This window comes from Trematomus bernacchii, unplaced genomic scaffold (assembly GCF_902827165.1).
Source record: "Trematomus bernacchii unplaced genomic scaffold, fTreBer1.1, whole genome shotgun sequence".
In the NCBI taxonomy this organism is placed as follows: Eukaryota; Metazoa; Chordata; class Actinopteri; order Perciformes; family Nototheniidae; genus Trematomus; species Trematomus bernacchii.
In genome coordinates this window covers 6,824,634-6,845,511 of record NW_022987821.1, presented here as the reverse complement: position 1 = coordinate 6,845,511, position 20,878 = coordinate 6,824,634, and the positions used below count along the sequence as shown (strand labels likewise).

General features: G+C 40.0%; 1 protein-coding gene across 1 annotated transcript in view; it reads right to left on the bottom strand.

The window, feature by feature from the left end:
• Positions 1-20,878, bottom strand: part of LOC117498880 (gamma-aminobutyric acid receptor subunit gamma-3-like) — an 80,830-nt gene that overhangs the window by 44,198 nt on the left and 15,754 nt on the right. The window contains exon 3 of the mRNA XM_034151039.1: positions 9,594-9,661. Within this exon, the coding sequence (XP_034006930.1) occupies positions 9,594-9,661 (68 nt within the window). The remainder of the gene's footprint in view (positions 1-9,593; positions 9,662-20,878) is intronic.

Sequence of the window (20,878 nt, the reverse complement as noted above, 5' to 3'; positions counted from 1 at the left end):
AGATAAGTTTGTGCACAGATGGAAGGCTGACAGGCAGGTAGGCCATCCAGTTATTTTAGCCGGGCCGGCTCAGATGATTGGTCGTGCTTTTTACAGTACTACGGCTTCCACAGATGACATTTTTTCATGGATTTTTTGTCAAAGCACTTAAGATATTCATTGCTATCGGGATGTTAAGAGCATTCCATGGAATATAACAAAAAGTGTATCTCGAGCCGGTTTCTCAAACTTACCTACCCTACCTTTAAGTAAATTCAAACTACAAATGTAAACCTCATGGTGTTGCTGTACGGAAAAGTCAGACATGTATCAAAGTTTTTGGGATTCATCCCCTTGGAAACATGGATATCTCTACCAAATGTCATCTCAATCCATCCATTAGTTGTTAAGATATTTCAGCGTGGAGCAAAGTGGCATTGATTGAGAACAATACGCTTAATTTTGGACCATCTTTAAAAAATAGGGTCAATTAAAATAAACCATGTCTCTAAGCTGTAAACACAATAACCATAAAAGAGATAATTAAGTATTGATTGTTTCTCGCTTGCCTCAGTTAAATGTAGCAATGCAGCAGACTGAATTTAAACGTTTTGCCGTGACCCTCTTTGAGTTTTGGGTCAGTAATAGCATCTTTGAAATGTGCCTTCATGCTGACTGAAAACAGACAGAAGGCCGAGCTAGATTGATGGCATGCCAATGAAAGTAATAATCGGTCCTCTCCATCTCTGGCTGACTGTCCTTCTCTGTCTCGTGCAATTATAAAATGATAAATGCCTTCATTGTGGCCATGTCCGCTTATTAAGTTAGGTTGTCTTTGCACACAAAAAAAAAGAAGGACGACCTTGATCGTAAGCCGGGATGAGAAAGGATTTGTATAAAGAATACATTTAAAAAAGGGAGTTTTTGTCTTCATCAGCCGAGCCTCCAGCAAGAGTAGAAATACAAAATAAATAAATAAACTTAATAAGTAGAAGTGATCAAAGACGAGGGAAAAAGGGGCGTCTGGATTTATCCGTCCAAACTATAAAATCACCACACACACACACACACACACAGTTTCCTCTACTTCTTCTCGGACTCAGAAACACACAAACAAAGACTGTAGATTCAGACTGAGCTGCTTTGAAATATTGCATCTGTCAAACAGGGACGCTGTCGTCTGGCTGGGGTTGACAACTTTTCAAAGATTATTCATGGGAACACATTTATCTGGACTAATGGCTGACTGTACTGGATGTATCAGAGCCTTTCTACTCACCACAGACAATTCACACTGACATGTTTGAGGAAGAAAGTGCCTTTGATAGATTCAGAAACAGGGTACAGATGACAGCTCGAATTCTGCTGAATACGATTCCTCCTGAAACAAGATTTTTGTAACTTTTCACCACAGACATCAAACTAATGAAGGACTGAATCAAACGGAAGTTACCGCTTGATTTAATCTGATATCTTTAGTGGATGCATTTCAGGTCAAATTACAGCCTCATAAATCTATTTGTTTTTGGCTAAAGTGCCAATATATCATATTTAAATCCACCGGACTTCTTTCAGCGGATTGATATGACTGCACATAGTCCCTTGATCCTCCCTAGCAACGGTCTGTTCTCCTTAGCACCGTTGTCTGTTAGCGAGAATTAACAACCTCTAAATGGACCAATCAGAATCAAGTATTCAACCAAGCTGTGCAATTAATAAAAATAGTATTGTATTATTGTCATTGATACAATACAGTGTACATCACTTTAATGCTTCAATTTTTTAATGATGAATTCCAGAAACTACAGGATGTATTGAGAATAATCTAAACTAAATATTGAACATTTTGCACCACATTATGCTAAATTGTGTCCCTGCAAAATGAGCCTTTTTAAAATGTCTGTCCATGAGTACTGTCTGCTATTTTCCTTATCACTTCTTAAACTACTTCATCAACTGTGGCGATCAATAGCCAGCCTGTGAAGCTCCAAATGAACACTTGGGAATCTACATAATAAGATAACGCCCGATCAATCTTTATAAATAGATTTCGTTTTCACTGTGGGGTTTGACAGAAAGCAGAGCTGTGACACAACTTTCACAAAGCCACAAATAGCAGCCTGACACTTCAACAAAAGTGAAAATGATCTACTTTGACACTTCAGTCAGATGTGAGCAATGAAGCGTCTTCGCTGATGTTTTGAGGAAGTATTTTCTCTCTGGACGATGGCAAAAATAAATGTCCGGAGGCTACAGAGCAGATATTACTTTAGCTTGGAGATGTTTATCCGACAAAACCAGACATTTGACCTGAGGTTTAGGCAGCTGTGATTGACCTTTTTTCCATATCTACGATTTTATGGATTTAACATGGATGGATAACTCAAATAAGTGATGGAAATAATATTGGCTGAGCCTTAAAAACTACACTTTTCAAACAATCAATGAAGTGCATTTAGGGTGTGCATTATAGTGCGTCATCTATAGAGTTAATACCTCCTCTCTTTGACCAATCTTGAAGCTTTTCCATATCAGATTTTGGAAATATTAATGAGCCTGGTCAATTACATTTCTCAGTCGGTTATCGTTGGTATCAAAAGGGAACCATGGCTTCCACTTGGTTTAACATAATCAGTCTGTATTATGGACAGAGCAGGTGGTCCTAATAATTTCTACGCCTGGTAGATACACACTGGCATAAATTCAAGACGCCACCCACACACTAGCTTCAACGTAGACGACAAGAACAAAGTGTGGATGTCAAAGTGCGTCCATCTCCGTCGGTTAATTTACCCGCTGTGTTATCAGACTATCCCAGCAGCAGCTATAAAAGCACAGCACTTTCGCTTGACTTTAAAGTCGCTAATGCTGTTTAATCACTCAACCATTCATCACAGTATGTCCTAAATTACTATCAGCTTCATTTGGCATTGCATCATCCCAGCCAGTGCCCATTACCGTGGGAGCAAATGAGGAAAGATAATGTGTTTTGTTCAAAGGCAGATGAGAAGCTCGCTGGAGTTTTGTCTAAAGGCCCCTACACACCAAGCTGACACCAAAGAACTCACACAGACGGACCTGACTGTTGTGTCGCCTCACGTCTCCTGCGTCTTAGCCAACAGTCGCACTGGAACACACCGCAAAGACTTCAGCTGACGGCCAAGAAGCACGTACGAACTGCGCATGCGTGAGTGGCAATAACTCTACTTACCAGCAGGTGGCGGGAGTGTGTATTCGTCATTCAAAAGAGGCAACCGGAAGACAGACTGCGTGATACACCGAGAGAAGAAGAACAGACTGCGTGATATAAGCAAACAACAAATAGCGTGTGGAGTTACTGTGTGTGTGCGTGCGTGAGTGCGTGAGAGATCAACAGTGATGGATAAAGTACTCAGATATTATATTTAAAGAAAAAGTAGCAATACCTAATTTTTTTATTTTTAAAGCAAAAATCCTGAAATGAAAATCCTACTTATATAAAATATAAAAACGAAAGTATTGGCATCAAAACATATTAAAGTACCAAAAATAAAAGGACTTATTAAGCGTAATGACCCGTATAAAAATCATATATATCAATATGTATATATCAAATGACTAGATACCGATTATTAATGCGTTAAAGGTGGTGCACTATTTAATCACTTTATACTGTATACTGCTGCATGATTTCCTAACCTACAATTACGTGTCAATTACTATTAATACGTTGATTTATATTTTGTATTATCTCATTATCTGAATCTTGAAGTATGTCTGATTGAGACTGTCAAGTAAATGTCATGGAGTAAACAGTACTCTATTGCCTTTCAAAGTGGAGTGGAAGTATACAATAGCATAAATAAAAAATGCTCAGTTACAGTACAAGTACTTCAAAGTTGTGCGATACTTGATCAATATGGATCGTGCGTATGATCTTTGGATTTGACCTGGTTTTCCTGGGTTAGTCACACAATCCCACTCAGTTCAGAGACACATTACATGGAGGTCAAATCGTGCAAGACGAGGCATGCAGTACAGTGTGAATGTGGAGGAAAAGAAACTGCAACAAAAAGCCAGACCAAACCAGGTCACGCCGAAGAAATCTGTTGTTTTTCCGCCCTGGAAATGGACAGAGAGGAGAGATAAAAGAGTTGTGAATCTGTATAAAAGCAGTGCAGTCAACCCCGGGGGCAATCCACTGACATGCTGAAGCCAATCAGCGCTCACACACAGGAAAATCACTGGAAAGTCACAGCGGGATCCTGCTCTCTCACTGAAAATAAAGTTCCAACAGCGAGCCGAAACCAGCCATTTCTCGCTGACCCACTACAGGCTGCAGGAGATTCAGACTCACAACAACTCTATTACCCCTGATTTGATGTGTGTGTGTGTGTATGTGTGTGTGTGTGTGTGTGTGTGTGTGTGTGTGTGTGTGTGTGTGTGTGTGTGTGTGTGTGTGTGTGTGTGTGTGTGTGTGTGTGTGTGTGTGTGTGTGTGTGTGTGTGTGTGCGTGTGTGTGTGCGTGCGTGCGTGTCCTACTCTGTACAAGCTGCCCTCAAAACAACTTCAACATAGACAACGAGTCGTGACTTACAAATTCGACAATTGCAGTATAATCATATACAGTGTCAAATAAATGGATGTTCTCACTTGCGATGAATGCTAGAATAAACATGATTTGCATAGCTGGATGTTGTTATAAATAGAAACAAGAACATTGGGAAACAGCTCCACACGCCAATGAAGACTTTAGAAATGGGGACTTTTAGGATAACATGCATCCCGAGGAAATGCATATTCAATTGTAGAGGTATGTTTGATTAGGGAAACTACTCTTTCATGCATTATCAGTTTTCCCTTGTCTAAAATTAAAAACTGCACGAGGAAAATGTATGGCTTAGCTTAAAAACATTTTGTTATGATGAAGGAATATAAATCTTAACGTTGCATCTTTTACCCCATAGACCAATGCTCGGACCACTACTTTTCATCATACATGTTTTTTTGTTGAGGAAAATGGTGTTAAAGTGAAGCTGACAAAGAAAACAGAAACATAAACACTCACGCTGCAACACATTGTACGTGATGGGCTAAGGGGCGGGACATCTCTAAGAAGTTGACCAATCACAACAGAGCCAGCCAGCTAACCAATCAGAGCAGAGGTGCTGCAGCACAGGCAGTATGAGGAAAATAAAGAGCTTTTTAATAATAATAATAATAATAATAAATTATATTTCTATAGCGCTTTTCTTGAACCCAAAGACGCTTTACATTATGAGGGAGGGTAGACAAACAAGGACTGGCAAAAACAAACAAAAACAACAAAACAAAACAGAAAAAGCAGTCAGGGGGAAGTTGGTTGAGAGGGGGGGGGGGGGGGGGCTTATGGATATACAGAGGTGAAGAGGTGGGTTTTGAGGCGGGACTGGAACAGGGTGAGGGACTCAGACTCACGGAGGTCTTGGGGGAGGGAGTTCCAGAGCTTCGGGGCTGGGGGGTGGAAAGCAAACCGGCTGAGGTGGATCTGAGGGACCGGGGGGGTGGTTGGTAGAGGATGAGGAGGTCAGTGAGGTAGGGGAGGGGGGGGGGGCAGATGGTGGAGGGCTTTGTAAGTGAGGACCAGGAGTTAGTAATGGATGCGGTGTGAAACGGGGAGTCAGTGGAGTTCTTTGAGGACCGGGGTGATGTGATGCCCCTTTGTGAACATTACAGCATGGAGACATGTTGGAGTAGAGACACTACAGACACATATGAAACCTGGACATTTGCATAATATGTCCTCTTTAATAATAAAATCAATCTCTTGGTTTGTATCTATGCTTTTCAAACATGAGAACATTGATGCAAGACAAAAACACACAAACAAGAAAACAAACGGACCAACACACGGATGTTAACCAACAATAAATGCTAAGTGAGCAAATTAAGCTCAATCTACTCTGATTATTACCCAGTTTTGTAAAACACTTAATTCTGATTGCCCAGTAAAAAGGAAATCTTGGGTCTGCTTTAGACCCTTTCATCTCATGTAGCCACTGGCTCCTTGTTGTTGCTTTCTCCTCAGATCCCTCCACTTCTCCCAGAAAGCTGTTTACTTCTGCAGACAGTCTCTCTTTTCACTAGAAGCTCCTCAGTGGCTCTGGTTTGTATTTAAAAGCATCGTTTTCTTCTGAAGTGTCAATAGATTGATGTCTTTTGCATGCAGCCATGTAATGAGACGGATCCGGCAGAAAGGAAGTGATCACGGTGAAGCTCCTTCAGTGTTATTAAGAGTAATTCACTGAGTCACCCTGCAGAGGAGCAGTTGTTACCTTATCCTTTCATTGTGTAGATCACAACATACAGAGGGTCGATCCAAAGGAGGCAACACCTGCTCAACATGATGCAATCCTCCACAACAGCCCTGCAACAGATGGGGCTTTTGTTCAGATTCCTTATCATTTATGTAATATCGTTTTCACTGTAGGGTTGACAGCGAAATGACTATATATTTCATTATAAAATTGTATTTATTTTATAGTATGTATAAGCCTTAAGATGTTCTTGATATCAAACCACATGTTTCAGCAATAGCCAAAAGGGGTTTAGTACAATCATTCAATTGTATAAAATCTGTCAGTGTACATATACAACATTAACAAACTTGAACTATCTGTATTGTATTTAAATGTATTCTTTATAGAGTATTTTTTTGTCAGCGCCTGAGTTTTTGATTCGTAAACTAGATTTAACTTTCTTTACATGAACAAAGGATTTACTGGTGGACTTTATTTACCGCTAATAATTCGCTTTTCTTTATGGTGATTGCATTTAGGCTATGGCTGCAAAATATATCGTTTCTTTATTAAGGGTATATGCAGGAATCCTGAAGTCACATGTAAACCCTTTTAAGACCCTCATCGCCACTTTTAACCGGTTACATTGGCGACACACTTTACCTCACATTGACTATATTCAGTATTGATTGTCCTTCCTCCTTATCTTCCAACCATTTGGACGCAGACTTGCATTTCCCCATAACCATGTTGTTTAACAACCGGCGTAAACGGACCTTCACGCTATCAAGCAGTGAGCGTGCGATGTCCTGTTCAGATGACGTCAAACCCAACGGGATGCCATAAATAAACTACACAGAATACACACACTACACACCTACGCAATGATTACATTCAGGCACACTGTAGAATACAACCTCTTTGGACAATTTATATACTTATTGAAAACAAGCTATAAAATGTAACACCTTGGAAAATGACTTTTTAATAGCCTTCATTTTGGCTAAATTGATTTATCAACTTTTAATACTTTTGAAGACCCCGCAGACACCCTGTTAATGTCATCAGATGCCAACTTGTGCCATGAACACATTGCAAAAGACTGCCATATTGACCTCTGTTTGTCTTATGGGTTAGTTCAAATAGAGTATCAGTAATAAAACTGTCTGGCCCTTTCCTGTTCAGTTAAATCTTCAACGTGTTCAACATAAGAGTTTTAAAAACACATTGTATGTGAGCAAATAAGCCCTGTATTCAGTATGTAAACAGTTTCTCTGAGACAGATCAGCGACATGCAGTTTGTGAGACATGTGTCTTTCCAGAGAAGAGACTGCACCTGGATATCGGAGGAGTAATCTTCACCTCTGTTTTCCAGCAGTGTGCTCCCTGCAGCAGAAACTCAGCGTCTCACATCTCGGATGAAAAGGAAAAACTGAGGAGAGACACTCACTGTGTAGCTTCAGCTGGTAGCAGGCTATATGTAGAGCAGTATGGCAGGGGGAAAAGGCTTTGAGCAGTTATTCTAAAAGGCTAAATTAAATGTTGTTTCATACATTTGCATAATTAAATGTGTGCTTTTTGTGTACCTATATTTCTTCTAACCCTCGATGTATGCACCATATTATATTAAAGCTAATTCCTTGTAAGTGCAAACCCACTCTGCAATAAAGCTGATTGAGAAGAAGCCTCAGGAAGAGAAACTGGATGCCTGATATTACGGACAGACATGCAACAGATGTCATGTGCAGGTCAGTTTGATTATCGCTCTGTCTGTCAATCAGTGCATTATTAATACTTGAAAAATACAACCAATCACACGGTCTACAGCGAGTCCAAAGTCCAGTCCTTTCCAAAGTGTCCGGTTGGCTCCTCTGAGTCCACACAAACAACTATCCACAAAACTGCACCATTTTGCATCCCAAATTGAGTTTGCAATTGCTCTTTGGAAGGAATCCTAAATGTCTTCTGCTAAAGGACGGCATAGCAATGCTCTGGCATAGATTCATTTAAACAACTCATTTAAAATGAATCCCTCTGTGCCAAGCGTCTATCTAAAAACACAATAAACAACGGTGCTTGATAACTTCCCAGAAGACATTAAATGGCATCATTTTCACATTTTTAATTAACTAATTTCTGGAAAGTAATAGTGATAATAAAGACTAACGTACAGGAGTGAATGCACATTTGTCCGTGCATGAATGATCTTCTCTGTGATTTAATTCTGAGTGAAATGTTAAATAATAAAGTAACAAGCCAGAGCTGTCAGTAAAAAAATAGGGTATGGGTATATTCAATGTTACTAGGCAACAGTCACAACTCCACATCTGGAGATTGGGTGAGTTCAGAGATAAAGCACCGTCATTATTACGCCCAGCTCAGTTATTATTGTCAAAGCAGCACATTTGCGATGTTTTAAGAGACAATTTTCAAGCCGAAAAATATCACATTTGATCGCATTGACAGCCACTGAATGGGCTCTTTGCATTGCCCATGAAAGGCTGCCTCCATTAAGGCTGCCGCACCTCGCTCGAGGCCAAACAAGAGACTGTTTGTGCTTCAAGTTGTCTATTATCTCATTACCGCGCATCAAGCTTTCAGTTTCAGCACTTCATAACTTTTATCGCATCTGACTGGGCCTTTCAGAACGAAATATGCATCGATCCGAGTCCTGGTGTTCTTCTAAAAAAGATTTTACCTGCTACACACACACAATTTTTCTCATACTGCCTGTGCTGCAGCATCTCTTTTCACCCTCTGTCTGAAACCAGAGCCCAGTCTGCTCTGATTGGTCGACAGCTCAGAGATGTCCTGCCCCTTAGCAAGTACAAAAACCTCTATAAGACACTACAGGAAAGGGAAATTGCCCCAAAAGCATAACAGGGCCTCTTTAAAAAAGTCTAATAGTTGTCATATCTTTCATATTTACATACTTATATTATACGTATTCATAAATGCATTTGACTGCACTTCTGGTTAGATGCTGATCGCATTTATTTGTCCCATTACTTTGACTCAATGACAATAAAGTTGTATTTATTCTAAAGGTAATTAATCCCCAAAAACTCACACTGGATAAAGATTAAAGGCAGAAACCGACACACAGAAAGCAGATTTCTATCTCTCATATCTAGTTTTTTTTTTAGCTGCACAAAGCGTGCACACCTGTGTTTCTTGGCTTCCTTCTGCACACAAACAGCTGTGGCGGAACACGACCTCTAAATACAGCGTGAGTGATGACCGCCTTCATGTGTGATGATGTTGGACCACGGACAAGTGTGTGTGTGTGTGTGTGTGTGTGTGTGTGTGTGTGTGTGTGTGTGTGTGTGGATGGAGAGACAGGAGGTGTTAACTCACCATATCGATGGACGACACAGGCCCGATGCTGTTGACGTATATCCCCACATCGATGTTGGTCGGTTTCACTGCAAAAGCCAGAATGAAGAGTGAGTGATGGAGGAAGCACATAATGGAGGATTTATACATGCAATCACTCTTCTTTATCCGTCATTTGTCTGTGTTTTCATGCTCCGTCCATAGGATCAATAATCAAGTTTGAAACATGTGTTATCATCATTCAATGTCACCTCTCTACAATTAAATGAAGCTGTTTTTCGTTTCTCTCCCTCCGCATCCAGAGAGACGGGAAGATGTACTTTTGAAATGTGAAAAACAAGCTGCACCCTGCTTCCTGGAGCGGTTACCGTGTTACCATGGCAGTTAATAGCATTTCCAGTGAGTATGTGGGATCTTGGCTAATTTCGCTTGGCAACTACATTCGGTAGAGGAAGAGAAAATTGGAGCATCAGAAATGTGGATTTGTACCAGAGCTGAACGCTGCGAATAAACATTCAGTTTGTTTGTTTCATTGCTGATAAAAAGAAGGTAATAAATGCATCTGGTGGAAAAATAAACATTCATTACAAGACGCTTAATGTGTCTGCACAAAACATCCTTAGTTTCTTTACTAACTCCATCCACTCCATTAGTGTATGTGCAGTTCTTAGAACAGACATGCCAACAAATGTACCCTCATTACCGCGTCAATTTAATAAGAGACATTTCATTGTAACTGTTCATGTTCATGTTAATGTGGTCAAACTCATGCCAGATCTTTGTCTATGACATTTTATAAAGACAGTAGGAACAATTCTTTGCCTGAACAGCCAAAATAATCCAATTTAAAAAAAGGACATGCTCATTTTCTGAGAGATTTTAGCCTTTGCAGACCATTGACATGCACACAAACTTATATAACACACTACAGGAAAGAGAAAACTCACTATTAGAGACCCAGTGACTTCTCAACCAGCACCACAATCAGTTTATTAGTCCAATAAAAAAGGGTTATTTTGGTTCATAGACATCATTAGATCCATTAAAACAACCTTTAAAATCCCATTAGGGCTGCATGATTGAGAAAAAAATAATTAATTGCAATTATTTTGATAGATATTGCAATTGTGATCGTTGTGTAACACTATGGGGAATAATTATTATTGAAACATCATCATTAAAAGTGATTTACCGATGTACCAAACGAGCAAGTTTAATTAAGTTTGTAGAAGAACATTTGCAGGCGGGATTTCTCTGCAGCACTTCATTCAACATTAGCTATATTCACTTTATATTGCACCTACTGTGGTTCTGATATTGCTCTATTCATTATTTGGATTTCAAGAACATTTTTGAATGCTTCCATAGCCCTATTTACCATGTATCTCTCTCTGTAAGGATGCTGCACGTATACCGCTGTGATGCAAACACTTTTGAAGAGCTATTGAAAAACTGCAGAGCCTTTTTTAGACAATAGGTTTAAGCACAGTGCATTTGTGAGAGCTCTTGTACGTCCACCACTGAGAGATAACTGATGTATTCGTTTTGCAGGACTGCGGTCTGAAAAGGAGTGAGGGCAGGTCGCCATGTGCTAAAGGTTAGACGTTCTGCCAAGTGCTTTGTTGTCAAAAATCTCCCTGGGAAGTCTTTTGAAAAGTGTTGAAGAAGCCCAAAATAAGTTAACTCAAGGGTGCTGTGTTTTATGCACACATGAGATGTTTAACAAATCCACTCGCAGCACTTTTGTGAATTTTTAAAGACTTAGAAAAAAGCTATCTATGCTTCTTTTATCTGCACTGTAACATTTAAATATTAGTTTCTGTAGTACTAAGCATGCCTTGTCCTCAGAATATGAGATAGCATAAGATTGTGAAAGAACCGGCAGTGGCTCAGTCAGTAGGGGCTTGGACTGTGAGCCGTAGGGTCGCCGGTTCAAGTCCCCAAACAGACCTAAATATGGAGTGTGGACTGCTACTTGGAGAGGTCCCAGTTCACCTCCTGCCCTGCCGTGGTGCCCTTGAGCAAGGCACCGGGGACAACCCCCTTCCCCCCCCCCCACTCCCATTGCTCCCCGGGCGCTGTACAATAGCTGGCTCCTAGTACTAGACTCCTGGTGCTAGGATGGGTTAAAAGCAGAGAACAAATGTCACTGTGTGTGCTGTGTGCTCTGCATGTGTGACCATTACAGAGGCGTTCATCCCTCCCAATTCTATTCTATTAAAAGAACCAAGAAAATTATGTTCTACTTCTCGTGTTTATACTCCTTCTTCCCCTGAAGGAAAAGGTGTGTTTAACCCCTTGACCTTGATCAGTCAGGCTGCTGCTCTCCAACAGAAGAGAAGCGGAGTTCCTGTTTTACAGAGCAGCTTCACGGTGTGCACGGCGGCAACACAATGAATATGAAGCAGCGCGATGCTGAGAGAACAAATATTCTCAGGTACAACATCTCACTAGTCTACTTGAAGCACTGTGAACCCGGAAATGTTGAGTAGCCCAAAGATTATGTTAGAAACTGCCAGACGCTACCTTGCATATGTTGGGCAATTTGCACAATTGGCATAAGGTGCATTAATTAGCCTATGCAATTTTGGTGTGGTTTTTGAGATGTGTACTTGACATTTCTATGACCAAAATGGCAGTTATGAGTCCCCTAAAACGTTACAATCCACCCATAATTAATCAAAAGCCCAAAGTTGTATGTTAGAAATGTATAGTGAGCGGGTCCCCAGCACAGAAAAACTGCCGGATGCTAAAGATAACAAAGAAACTGGCCGATTTGGACATTTTTGGTGTCATTTTTGGGGTATTTTCTGCCAAAGATTGTAGCTTTGAGTCGCCTAAAACTTAAAAATCAACCCATAATTCATCAAAATTAGCCAAAGATGGCCACTTTCTGTTTAAAGCTGCCTTTTTTTATCCTGAAAATGACAGAAATGGATTCAACATCCTCAATAACTTCCAAAACCACTACTTTTTTGAACTATTGTCTGCATAGGCTAATTAATACAACTTATGCTAATTGCCCAACATATGCAAGTTAGTATCCAGCAGTTTCTATGTGCTGGGGACCCATACTGTACATTCCTAACATAACACTTCGGGGTTCTCAACATTTGACTCAAACAGACTACAGAGCAAACACAGGTGGATACAAAAGTGGAAAGAGAGGAAAGAAAAAAGTGCTTTAATTGCAATCGATTTGGTTTTCCACATCAACTCAGGGCACTTAATGATGTGCATGTAATTTAATAATGTTGTCACATGTCGGCACAGCGCTGCTTAATTAATCCATGACCCGTGCTATACACTCCGTTTAATGGCTCTTTAGGGTTCAGTGATAATGAAGACGCTGTGTTTGGTTAAATTGTCCCCACAGTCTCGTCGTCGTGTGATGTTGAAATGCAGAATCGAAGGGTGTGTTCATGTGTGCACATCTGTGTGTTTGGTCCCCGGGGACACACAGCCTGCTGGGAGCCTTTGACTGGATTCCAGCAGAATGTTCTGCTCCACCGACCGGACAATGAGGGGCAATAATGGGGAAAATGACAGTATTGCATGACTTTAAATTTAGCTCGTACTATGCCTAGAGATATGTTCTCTGGTGAAACATAAATTCATTCAAATGAACAGCATCCACTTCCAAGAGATTGATGCTGATATTATGAGACAGTGAAGTAGGTTTTAGCATTTATAGTAAAACAAAACGCTACGGGGAAGTACATCCAGGGAAGGATCTCCACTTCCACTACAGAAAGTGGCACAATTATTCGACAGAAATGCGATGTGCTTTTCCAATTTCTACATACAAATACCTAGAGTGGAAATACCAAAAAAAGAAAGTAACATCTTGAAATATACTTAATGATCGTTTTAACACTTCACTGAGGTGGATAAGTACGTATTTTCCACTATAGTATGATGGTTTTTAAATTAAACATACTTCTTATTTACAAAGATTTGATCAACTCATGACTGTGAACTATAACCCTGCTGAAACACCACAAAATATATGGTTGTTAGTGAAACATCTCAACAACAATGCTATGAATTGCCATGAAATTAGGTAAACATTTTAACCCTAGCTCACCCTTGCTCCCAGAAAAGATGTATCCCTCTATTTGTAATTATTTTCATGTCACAATGGCATCTTTATGGTCACATTATGGTCACTTGCTAGCTTCTGTCTTGCACCATTACCAGCTCAGACTCAAATCTTCATTTTCCATTTGGGGGAATCTGGCTGTGAATGCAACACAGGACAATAGGTCATTCCAATAGACACATTATAGGGAGAGACATCCATTGTTCATTCAGGGAAACCAGGGGCTGGTGTTTTTGGGAAACCCCACACTGCCAGTCTCAGAGTCCAACTCATCTGCAGAGGTGGGAAGTAGTGGAGTACAAATACTTTGTTACTGTACTTAAGTACATTTTTCTGGTATCAGTACTTTACTCCACTACTTATTTTTCTGACGACTTTGACTTCTTACATTTTGAACACAAATACCTGTACTTTCTACTTCTTACATGTTGAACACAAATACCTGTACTTTCTACTTCTTACATGTTGAACTCAAATACCTGTACTTTCTACTTCTTACATTTTGAACCCAAATACCTGTACTTTCTACTTCTTACATGTTGAACACAAATACCTGTACTTTCTACTTCTTACACGTTGAACACAAATACCTGTACTTTCTACTTCTTACATGTTGAACCCAAATACCTGTACTTTCTACTTCTTACATGTTGAACACAAATACCTGTACTTTCTACTTCTTACATGTTGAACACAAATACCTGTACTTTCTACTTCTTACATGTTGAACACAAATACCTGTACTTTCTACTTCTTACATGTTGAACACAAATACCTGTACTTTCTACTTCTTACATGTTGAACACAAATACCTGTACTTTCTACTTCTTACATGTTGAACACAAATACCTGTACTTTCTACTTCTTACATGTTGAACACAAATACCTGTACTTTCTACTTCTCTCATTTTCCAAACAGGCTGGTTCCTTTAGTTTGAATGTGTGTCTGGTGGCGTGATCATTATTATTTAGAGTCATTGCGTGCCTATTGATTTGAACACGATCCGTGTATCCATCATTTCCTGGTCTTCTCTAAAGAAGAGGGACCAATGAAAACGTTGTCATGTTGCCGTTGTTCAGCATGGAAACATTCATTAGCTAACAATGACATTATTGTTCTATTAATATAAAGGGAGGTCAGGTACTCTTTAAAACAGCTGCTAGTTATGGGTACTTTTTACTGAAGTACATTTCAAAGCCTCTTTACTTTCACTTGAGTAAAGAAGTTTAGTCAGTACTTCTACTTTTAAACACGACTATCTGTACTTCTACTTGAGTAAAGGATGTACTTTTGCCAGCTCTGCTCATCTGCATGTGGCAGAAACACCTAAAGGGAATCTGGGTAAAGACTATCTCTCCATTGGAGCCCATTAACTGTGAACATGTAGAATATTTAAAGAGCACAGAAGTGGAAGCATGGGGTGATGTGTAACAGCTCAGCAGGAATTGAAAAGTGGGACAACCTGAAGGGGAAATGTCCTTAATTTAAACCACAGTGATAATCAAGGAAGTGGATTAAAGCCGGGACCATTACTGGATTTTTGCAGCTGATATTAGAGTGTGAAAGAATCAGATTTCCTGCAGTTCAGAAGGAAATGAAAAACAACGGAAAGATGTTACTTCAGTCCAGTTTCCAGTGTTTTCAGTCCAGTGAGTGCGAGCGAAAAACAACCATAACTGAGCTGAGCCGACCTGACATATGTCCAAATAACACATGGCAGATTCATGCTGGATGTGCATAGGTAGGGATGCTGTAAAAGAGAATACTCAGGACAGATTTCTCCCCTGTTTGTGGATACTTCTGTGCTTCCTTTCATCTCCCGAAGAAGAAAAATAACTTCCTACGTATCATTTTCTATCAATTCTCCACTTCTAATGGAGGAGCATTATCCACAGAGGCCAGATGTATTCCTCCTCCTCCTCCTACTCTTCATCTTCCTCCTCAGAAAAACCATGACAGGCCCCGTCTGTATTACCACATTACCCTGTGGGCCTCGATTAGAAAAGAAAGGGCTTTTATCCCTGCTGGCGTGACAAATGCATCACACCTTGTTGGCCTCGGCACACATGTAGATCCGAGAGCTAACGCTAACGCTAACTCCCATATGTTCGGTGTCCGAGGAACTCTGCAGGCCTCAGTGAGCAGCGGCTCCCGAGGGCCAGACGCACATCTTCAGTCTCACTTTCAGAATGAATGCGCTGTGAAATAATTAATCATGTGCTGTTTACCAAAACTCATCCACAACACTCAAATCCCTCTGGCTCCTGGCCTCAGGTTGTGCCGTCAGAAAGCATTGCTTGACACAGCTTTGCACTTACAAGTTTCCTCTGTTAAACAACAACTTCATTCACCTGTGTCAAGACCAGAGAATGACCTTTGGACATCAGTTTCACCACATAGGGATATAATGGCGAAGAAGCGTTCATTTCTGTTACCACAGCGACTCAAACATTCACAGTTAAGCTCATTTTAAGGTTGTATTTTGTGTCTCTACTCTGACATGTTTCCATGCTTTAATGTAAAAAAAGCTCTTTATTTTGCTCATACTGCCTGTGCTGAAACTCCCTATGTAGGGAACTTTGGGATTTTAGCCTTTGCAGACCATTTATATGCACTAAAACATAAATAAGACACTGCTACAGGAAAGGGAAAACCCCCAAAAAGCATAATAAAGCCTCTTTAAGAATACCAATTCACAAAGCTTTGCGTTAGAACAATTTGTCCAACGGTGAGGCATTGTTTGCGCCTCTAAAAACTAAAATATTTAGGAGCCTATGGTCAAAGAAGCCCGCCTGAAGCGTGAATGTGCAAACTCAAAATATACTGATCATTGAATTTGTGAACAAACCATGTTGCAGTGTCGTTAATTTGTGAAGTACATGATATCCAGAAACTTGTTCAGATCACTTTCCGGTCTATAGTTCACTTGTCTTACACCAGTGGAACAAATAAGAGTTTGCACACGTCACCACAGCCTGTGTTCAGACATCCTTTAAGTCACAGTTATGGGTGATTTATCAGTTATGGATCCACAGGAGTGTTTTCTGCACACTGTAATCCATCACTCCATATTCTGCTGCTCTGCTACAGCCCATGTAATCACACATATTGTCATGCATGACCTCTCCGTGTCAGCATGGATAAAAGCCCTGCAGCCCACACTGACTTTGGTTTGGGTTTTTCCTGGAGAATCTGCTGTTACAGTCCTGCAGTGATGGCAGAGCGCCTGTTAATATAGTCTCATGTAACAGAAAGGAGATAGTTATATTTTCCTGCATATTAGGAAACATTTTGCTTTAAAAAACTGTGGAACAAGCCAGCATACATTTAATAATTTGACCCTGCCACTAACGGTGGTTTCATTTTCTCTTTAAATCAATAAAAAAAGTAGAAACATTACTGGTTGATAGAAACTTCCTTAAAGTAATCTCAAAGTGATAGACTAAGGGGCGGGACATCTCTAAGCGGTTGACCAATCACAACAGAGATGTCCAGCTAACTCAGACAGAGGGTGAAAAGAGAATGACCAAATGAAAAATACTAATATACAGGAAAAAAACACCCCCCTGTGTGTGAGTGTGTGTGTGTGTGTGTGTGTGTGTGTGTGTGTGTGTGTGTGTGTGTGTGTGTGTGTGTGTGTGTGTGTGTGTTTCCAGCCGACCAGCTGCACCACACGTTGGTACAGAGACACATTTCCCAGGCACACACACACAAAAAATGGTTGATTAGTGAAAAATGTCAAAACTGCTGTGGAGCGCCAGAAAAATCAAACAGAGCTGAAGGACTTTAATGATTTACATAAGAAGCTCTCTCAACTAAGTTTTAATGAAGTCGATGAAATGAATTTGTTAGCGGGGGGTTTATTTACTTAACATTTGAGAGAAATGTCATCAGAGCTAACATCACTTTGAAAACCACTCGACGATCAAACAGAGGAAGAACAATCTGATGGATAACAGCCAAAATGTAGTGAAAACTCATTCTACTGAACTATTGAGATTCTTATTTCACCAGCTCAGTTTCTATATTCTCTAAAGTCAAGTGAGCGAGGTGCCAGCCTGAGATTCTGCGGTAACAACACCACCTCTGGAACAACAGTCTCTAACGGTCACAACTGGGGATTAACTCCAGCAACATCTCCTGCCCCAAATACACGTTTGAATAACTAAAGACAGCATCTGCTTCTCCGGCTAAAAATGATGTTCAGTTTGACCCACATCTGTGCTCTCTATAAAAGCTGATTATTTGACCGCCTTTCCCTCTGGCAGACCCTTCAGAGCCGGCTAATTATATCCTCAAAAAGTACGATAAATATGTCTGTAAAGTACCATATGGGATGCAAGCACTGCCTTAGTTTGACATGAATAAAGCCACATAGCAAAGAGAAAGCAGAATAGAGATGAACCTTCACAGTTAGGTATTCAATCAAACGCTGGAACACTTTCCGCTGCACTGTGTGACAAGAAAATGATGTGAAATTAACTTGAAGGGTGAGAAAAAACACATTGAGGAGACATTGTCAAGAAAGAAAGAAGTTTGAACCTGAAATACTAAGAAAACTAAGAAATAATTGGACTTTTTGGAAATGATTTGCCTTAGAGGATAAGATGGATTCCACTTCATAAAGGCCTAAACAAGACCTCGCTGGCACGCCTGCAGCACGGCTGCTTACAGGAACACGCAAGCATGAGCACATCACCCCAAATCTGGCTTCCCGTCCATTTTAGAGTTCATTTTAAGATGTTATTGTTTGTTGTTAAATCGCTTAATGGGCTGGCCCCTCAGTACATCTCCGACCTCCTACAGGTGTACCCCCCCTCAAGGGCTTTGAGGTCGGCTGATCAGCTGCGGCTGGTAGTCCCTAAAACCAAGAAAAAGACCAGGGGAGACCGAGCCTTCTCAGCGGTAGCCCCCAGGCTCTGGAACGACCTGCCCCCCCCCCCATGTCAAATTGTCGCCCACTCTCCAAACTTGTGTGTGCCTTTTATCTATTATTGTAATATTATATTTTATTATAATGTTGTGTTTGGTGTGAAGCACTTTGGTAAACCCTCTGTTTTTATGATGTGCTATACAAATAAAGTGGATTGGATTGGATTAGTGACACACACTGAAGGACCATTTCCATTCTTGTTTTACTTCTTAACTTTTCTTAAAAATAGGAAAGTACGGTGGCCAACAAGCACTACAACTTCTACTAAAGTCCATTTATTATTTATAGTCTTTGTATTTGCAGTGTTTCCTTTATGCAGCGAGTAAACACTGCAGACATGTTGTCATGGAGATGTTTCTTCATTTGCATGTGTTTTTGCACATTTGTGTTTTTACATTTTGCGTTGTTCTTTAAACTGCAGCGCGCTTCTCCTAATGGAAACGAGTGTTGTTTGCACGTCAGCCATCATAGACAAGTATATAGATAAGTCGCCAACTTAAAATAATGTGACCTAAGTAATCATATTTTATTGCAGAGCTGCATGCAGCGTTTGAGTCTGAACAGATAGTGTGCAGTGGGTTTTTCACAGCTAGTTGTTGAAGTCAATTGAAAAAGCATTCTGCAGGTTCATCTCTACGAGCTGTTTGCATTTCCTAACCCTTTAAAGAGGGATTTATATAGAAAGCAGATCTGGGGCTATGCAGCCGATCGTGTGTAAAGCTACTGGAATGAACACACAATGCTCAGCAAATGTTCCTTGGATAAACAAATATTATTCCAAGAGAGAGTGATGTTTATTAGAGCCAGCGAACAAAAGGAACAGTAGCTAATTTCATTGAACGGAGATAAAAACTCATATGCTAGCTTCACTAACGCATACAAGTAATGTAAGTCTTAATGAAAAATACTTTCCCATCTGACGGATATTGACCATCTGTGTGTATTCAGTGTGTGTTCAGTGTGTGTGTGTGTGTGTGTTGCTGTACTGTACCAGATTGTATTCTGCTCTCTGACTCACATGTAATAAATGTGGGAAGGTTGTTCTCATCCTCTCTGAGGTTTAATGAGAAGCAGGCAAAGGGAAAGGTCTCACTGCTTATGAATCGCCACCAGGCACACACACACACACATACAGTACACACACACAAACACACAAACACACACACAAAACCGAGCAATAACTACGACTTACTAGAAGAAAAAACACACAAACGTTTATAAATTATTTCTCAATTCCATTCCTGTTAAAGCAAAATGAAAAGGCTGAAGGAGCAGCATATCATCCATTTATTGTATGAATTACTTTGTGCTCTAACTGAAGGGTGACTCAGACGTGACATTAAAATAAGCGACCTCGTGCAAATGGAAAATGTTTTGGCTACTCCCAGAATATTGACGTAAAATATTTATTGAAAACTGAATAAAAGGAGTGACAGTTATGTAGAAAAATCTACGTAATATTTTCCACTCATTAAAAAATAAGCAGATTTTAATAGTAATATTTCAAGACTCTATTTACAGTAAAGAAGTGTCTCTAGCTAAAGGTAATTAAGTCGATTTTACTATCAATTTTCTGTCTTTGTTAGCATTTTTGACTCACTTTTGCATAGTCATTTTTTATTTAGAAAATCATTGCAACTTATTTTTAAATTCATGTGAAAATGTTCCGACTTTTATTTTTATGCACAATATTTAAGTTGAATATATATATATTACATACATATAATTTCTTCTACCTTTAACATCACACCTCTACAATGCATTTGTACTATTATGGGCTTCTTTTTATTCAATTATTTTACACTTGACAGAGGTTAAATGCTTGAATTAGTTAGATGGGGTAAAAAGGAGAATATTCACACACTCAGCGCCATGTTGTTGTCAGACTGACGGGAGATTGACGGCGAATTGCGACTTTTTCCCACAGGCAACTTTGTCCCTTTAACACGGGAAATCTGTCACAGCTGGAGACACTTTGGAGATTTAATTAGACTGCGTGTCCACCAGGTAAACAATGAATTATGCATGACTTTACTCCCCTGGTGCCAGCGCTACAACAGCAACTGTCTGATAGCAAACAAGCTAATGTGGACGAGAGATTGGAGAAGTTTTAGACTTTGTCAGGGTCCCTGGAGTCGGAAAACATGCAAAGGAAAGTTTTCTGATGCATTATGGGAAGTCAAATCTCATGGAGGATGGACAACGCCTGAATAGAAAAATGGGATCTGTCTTTACTGACACATTTGTATGGAAAAGGCATGTTATAAGAA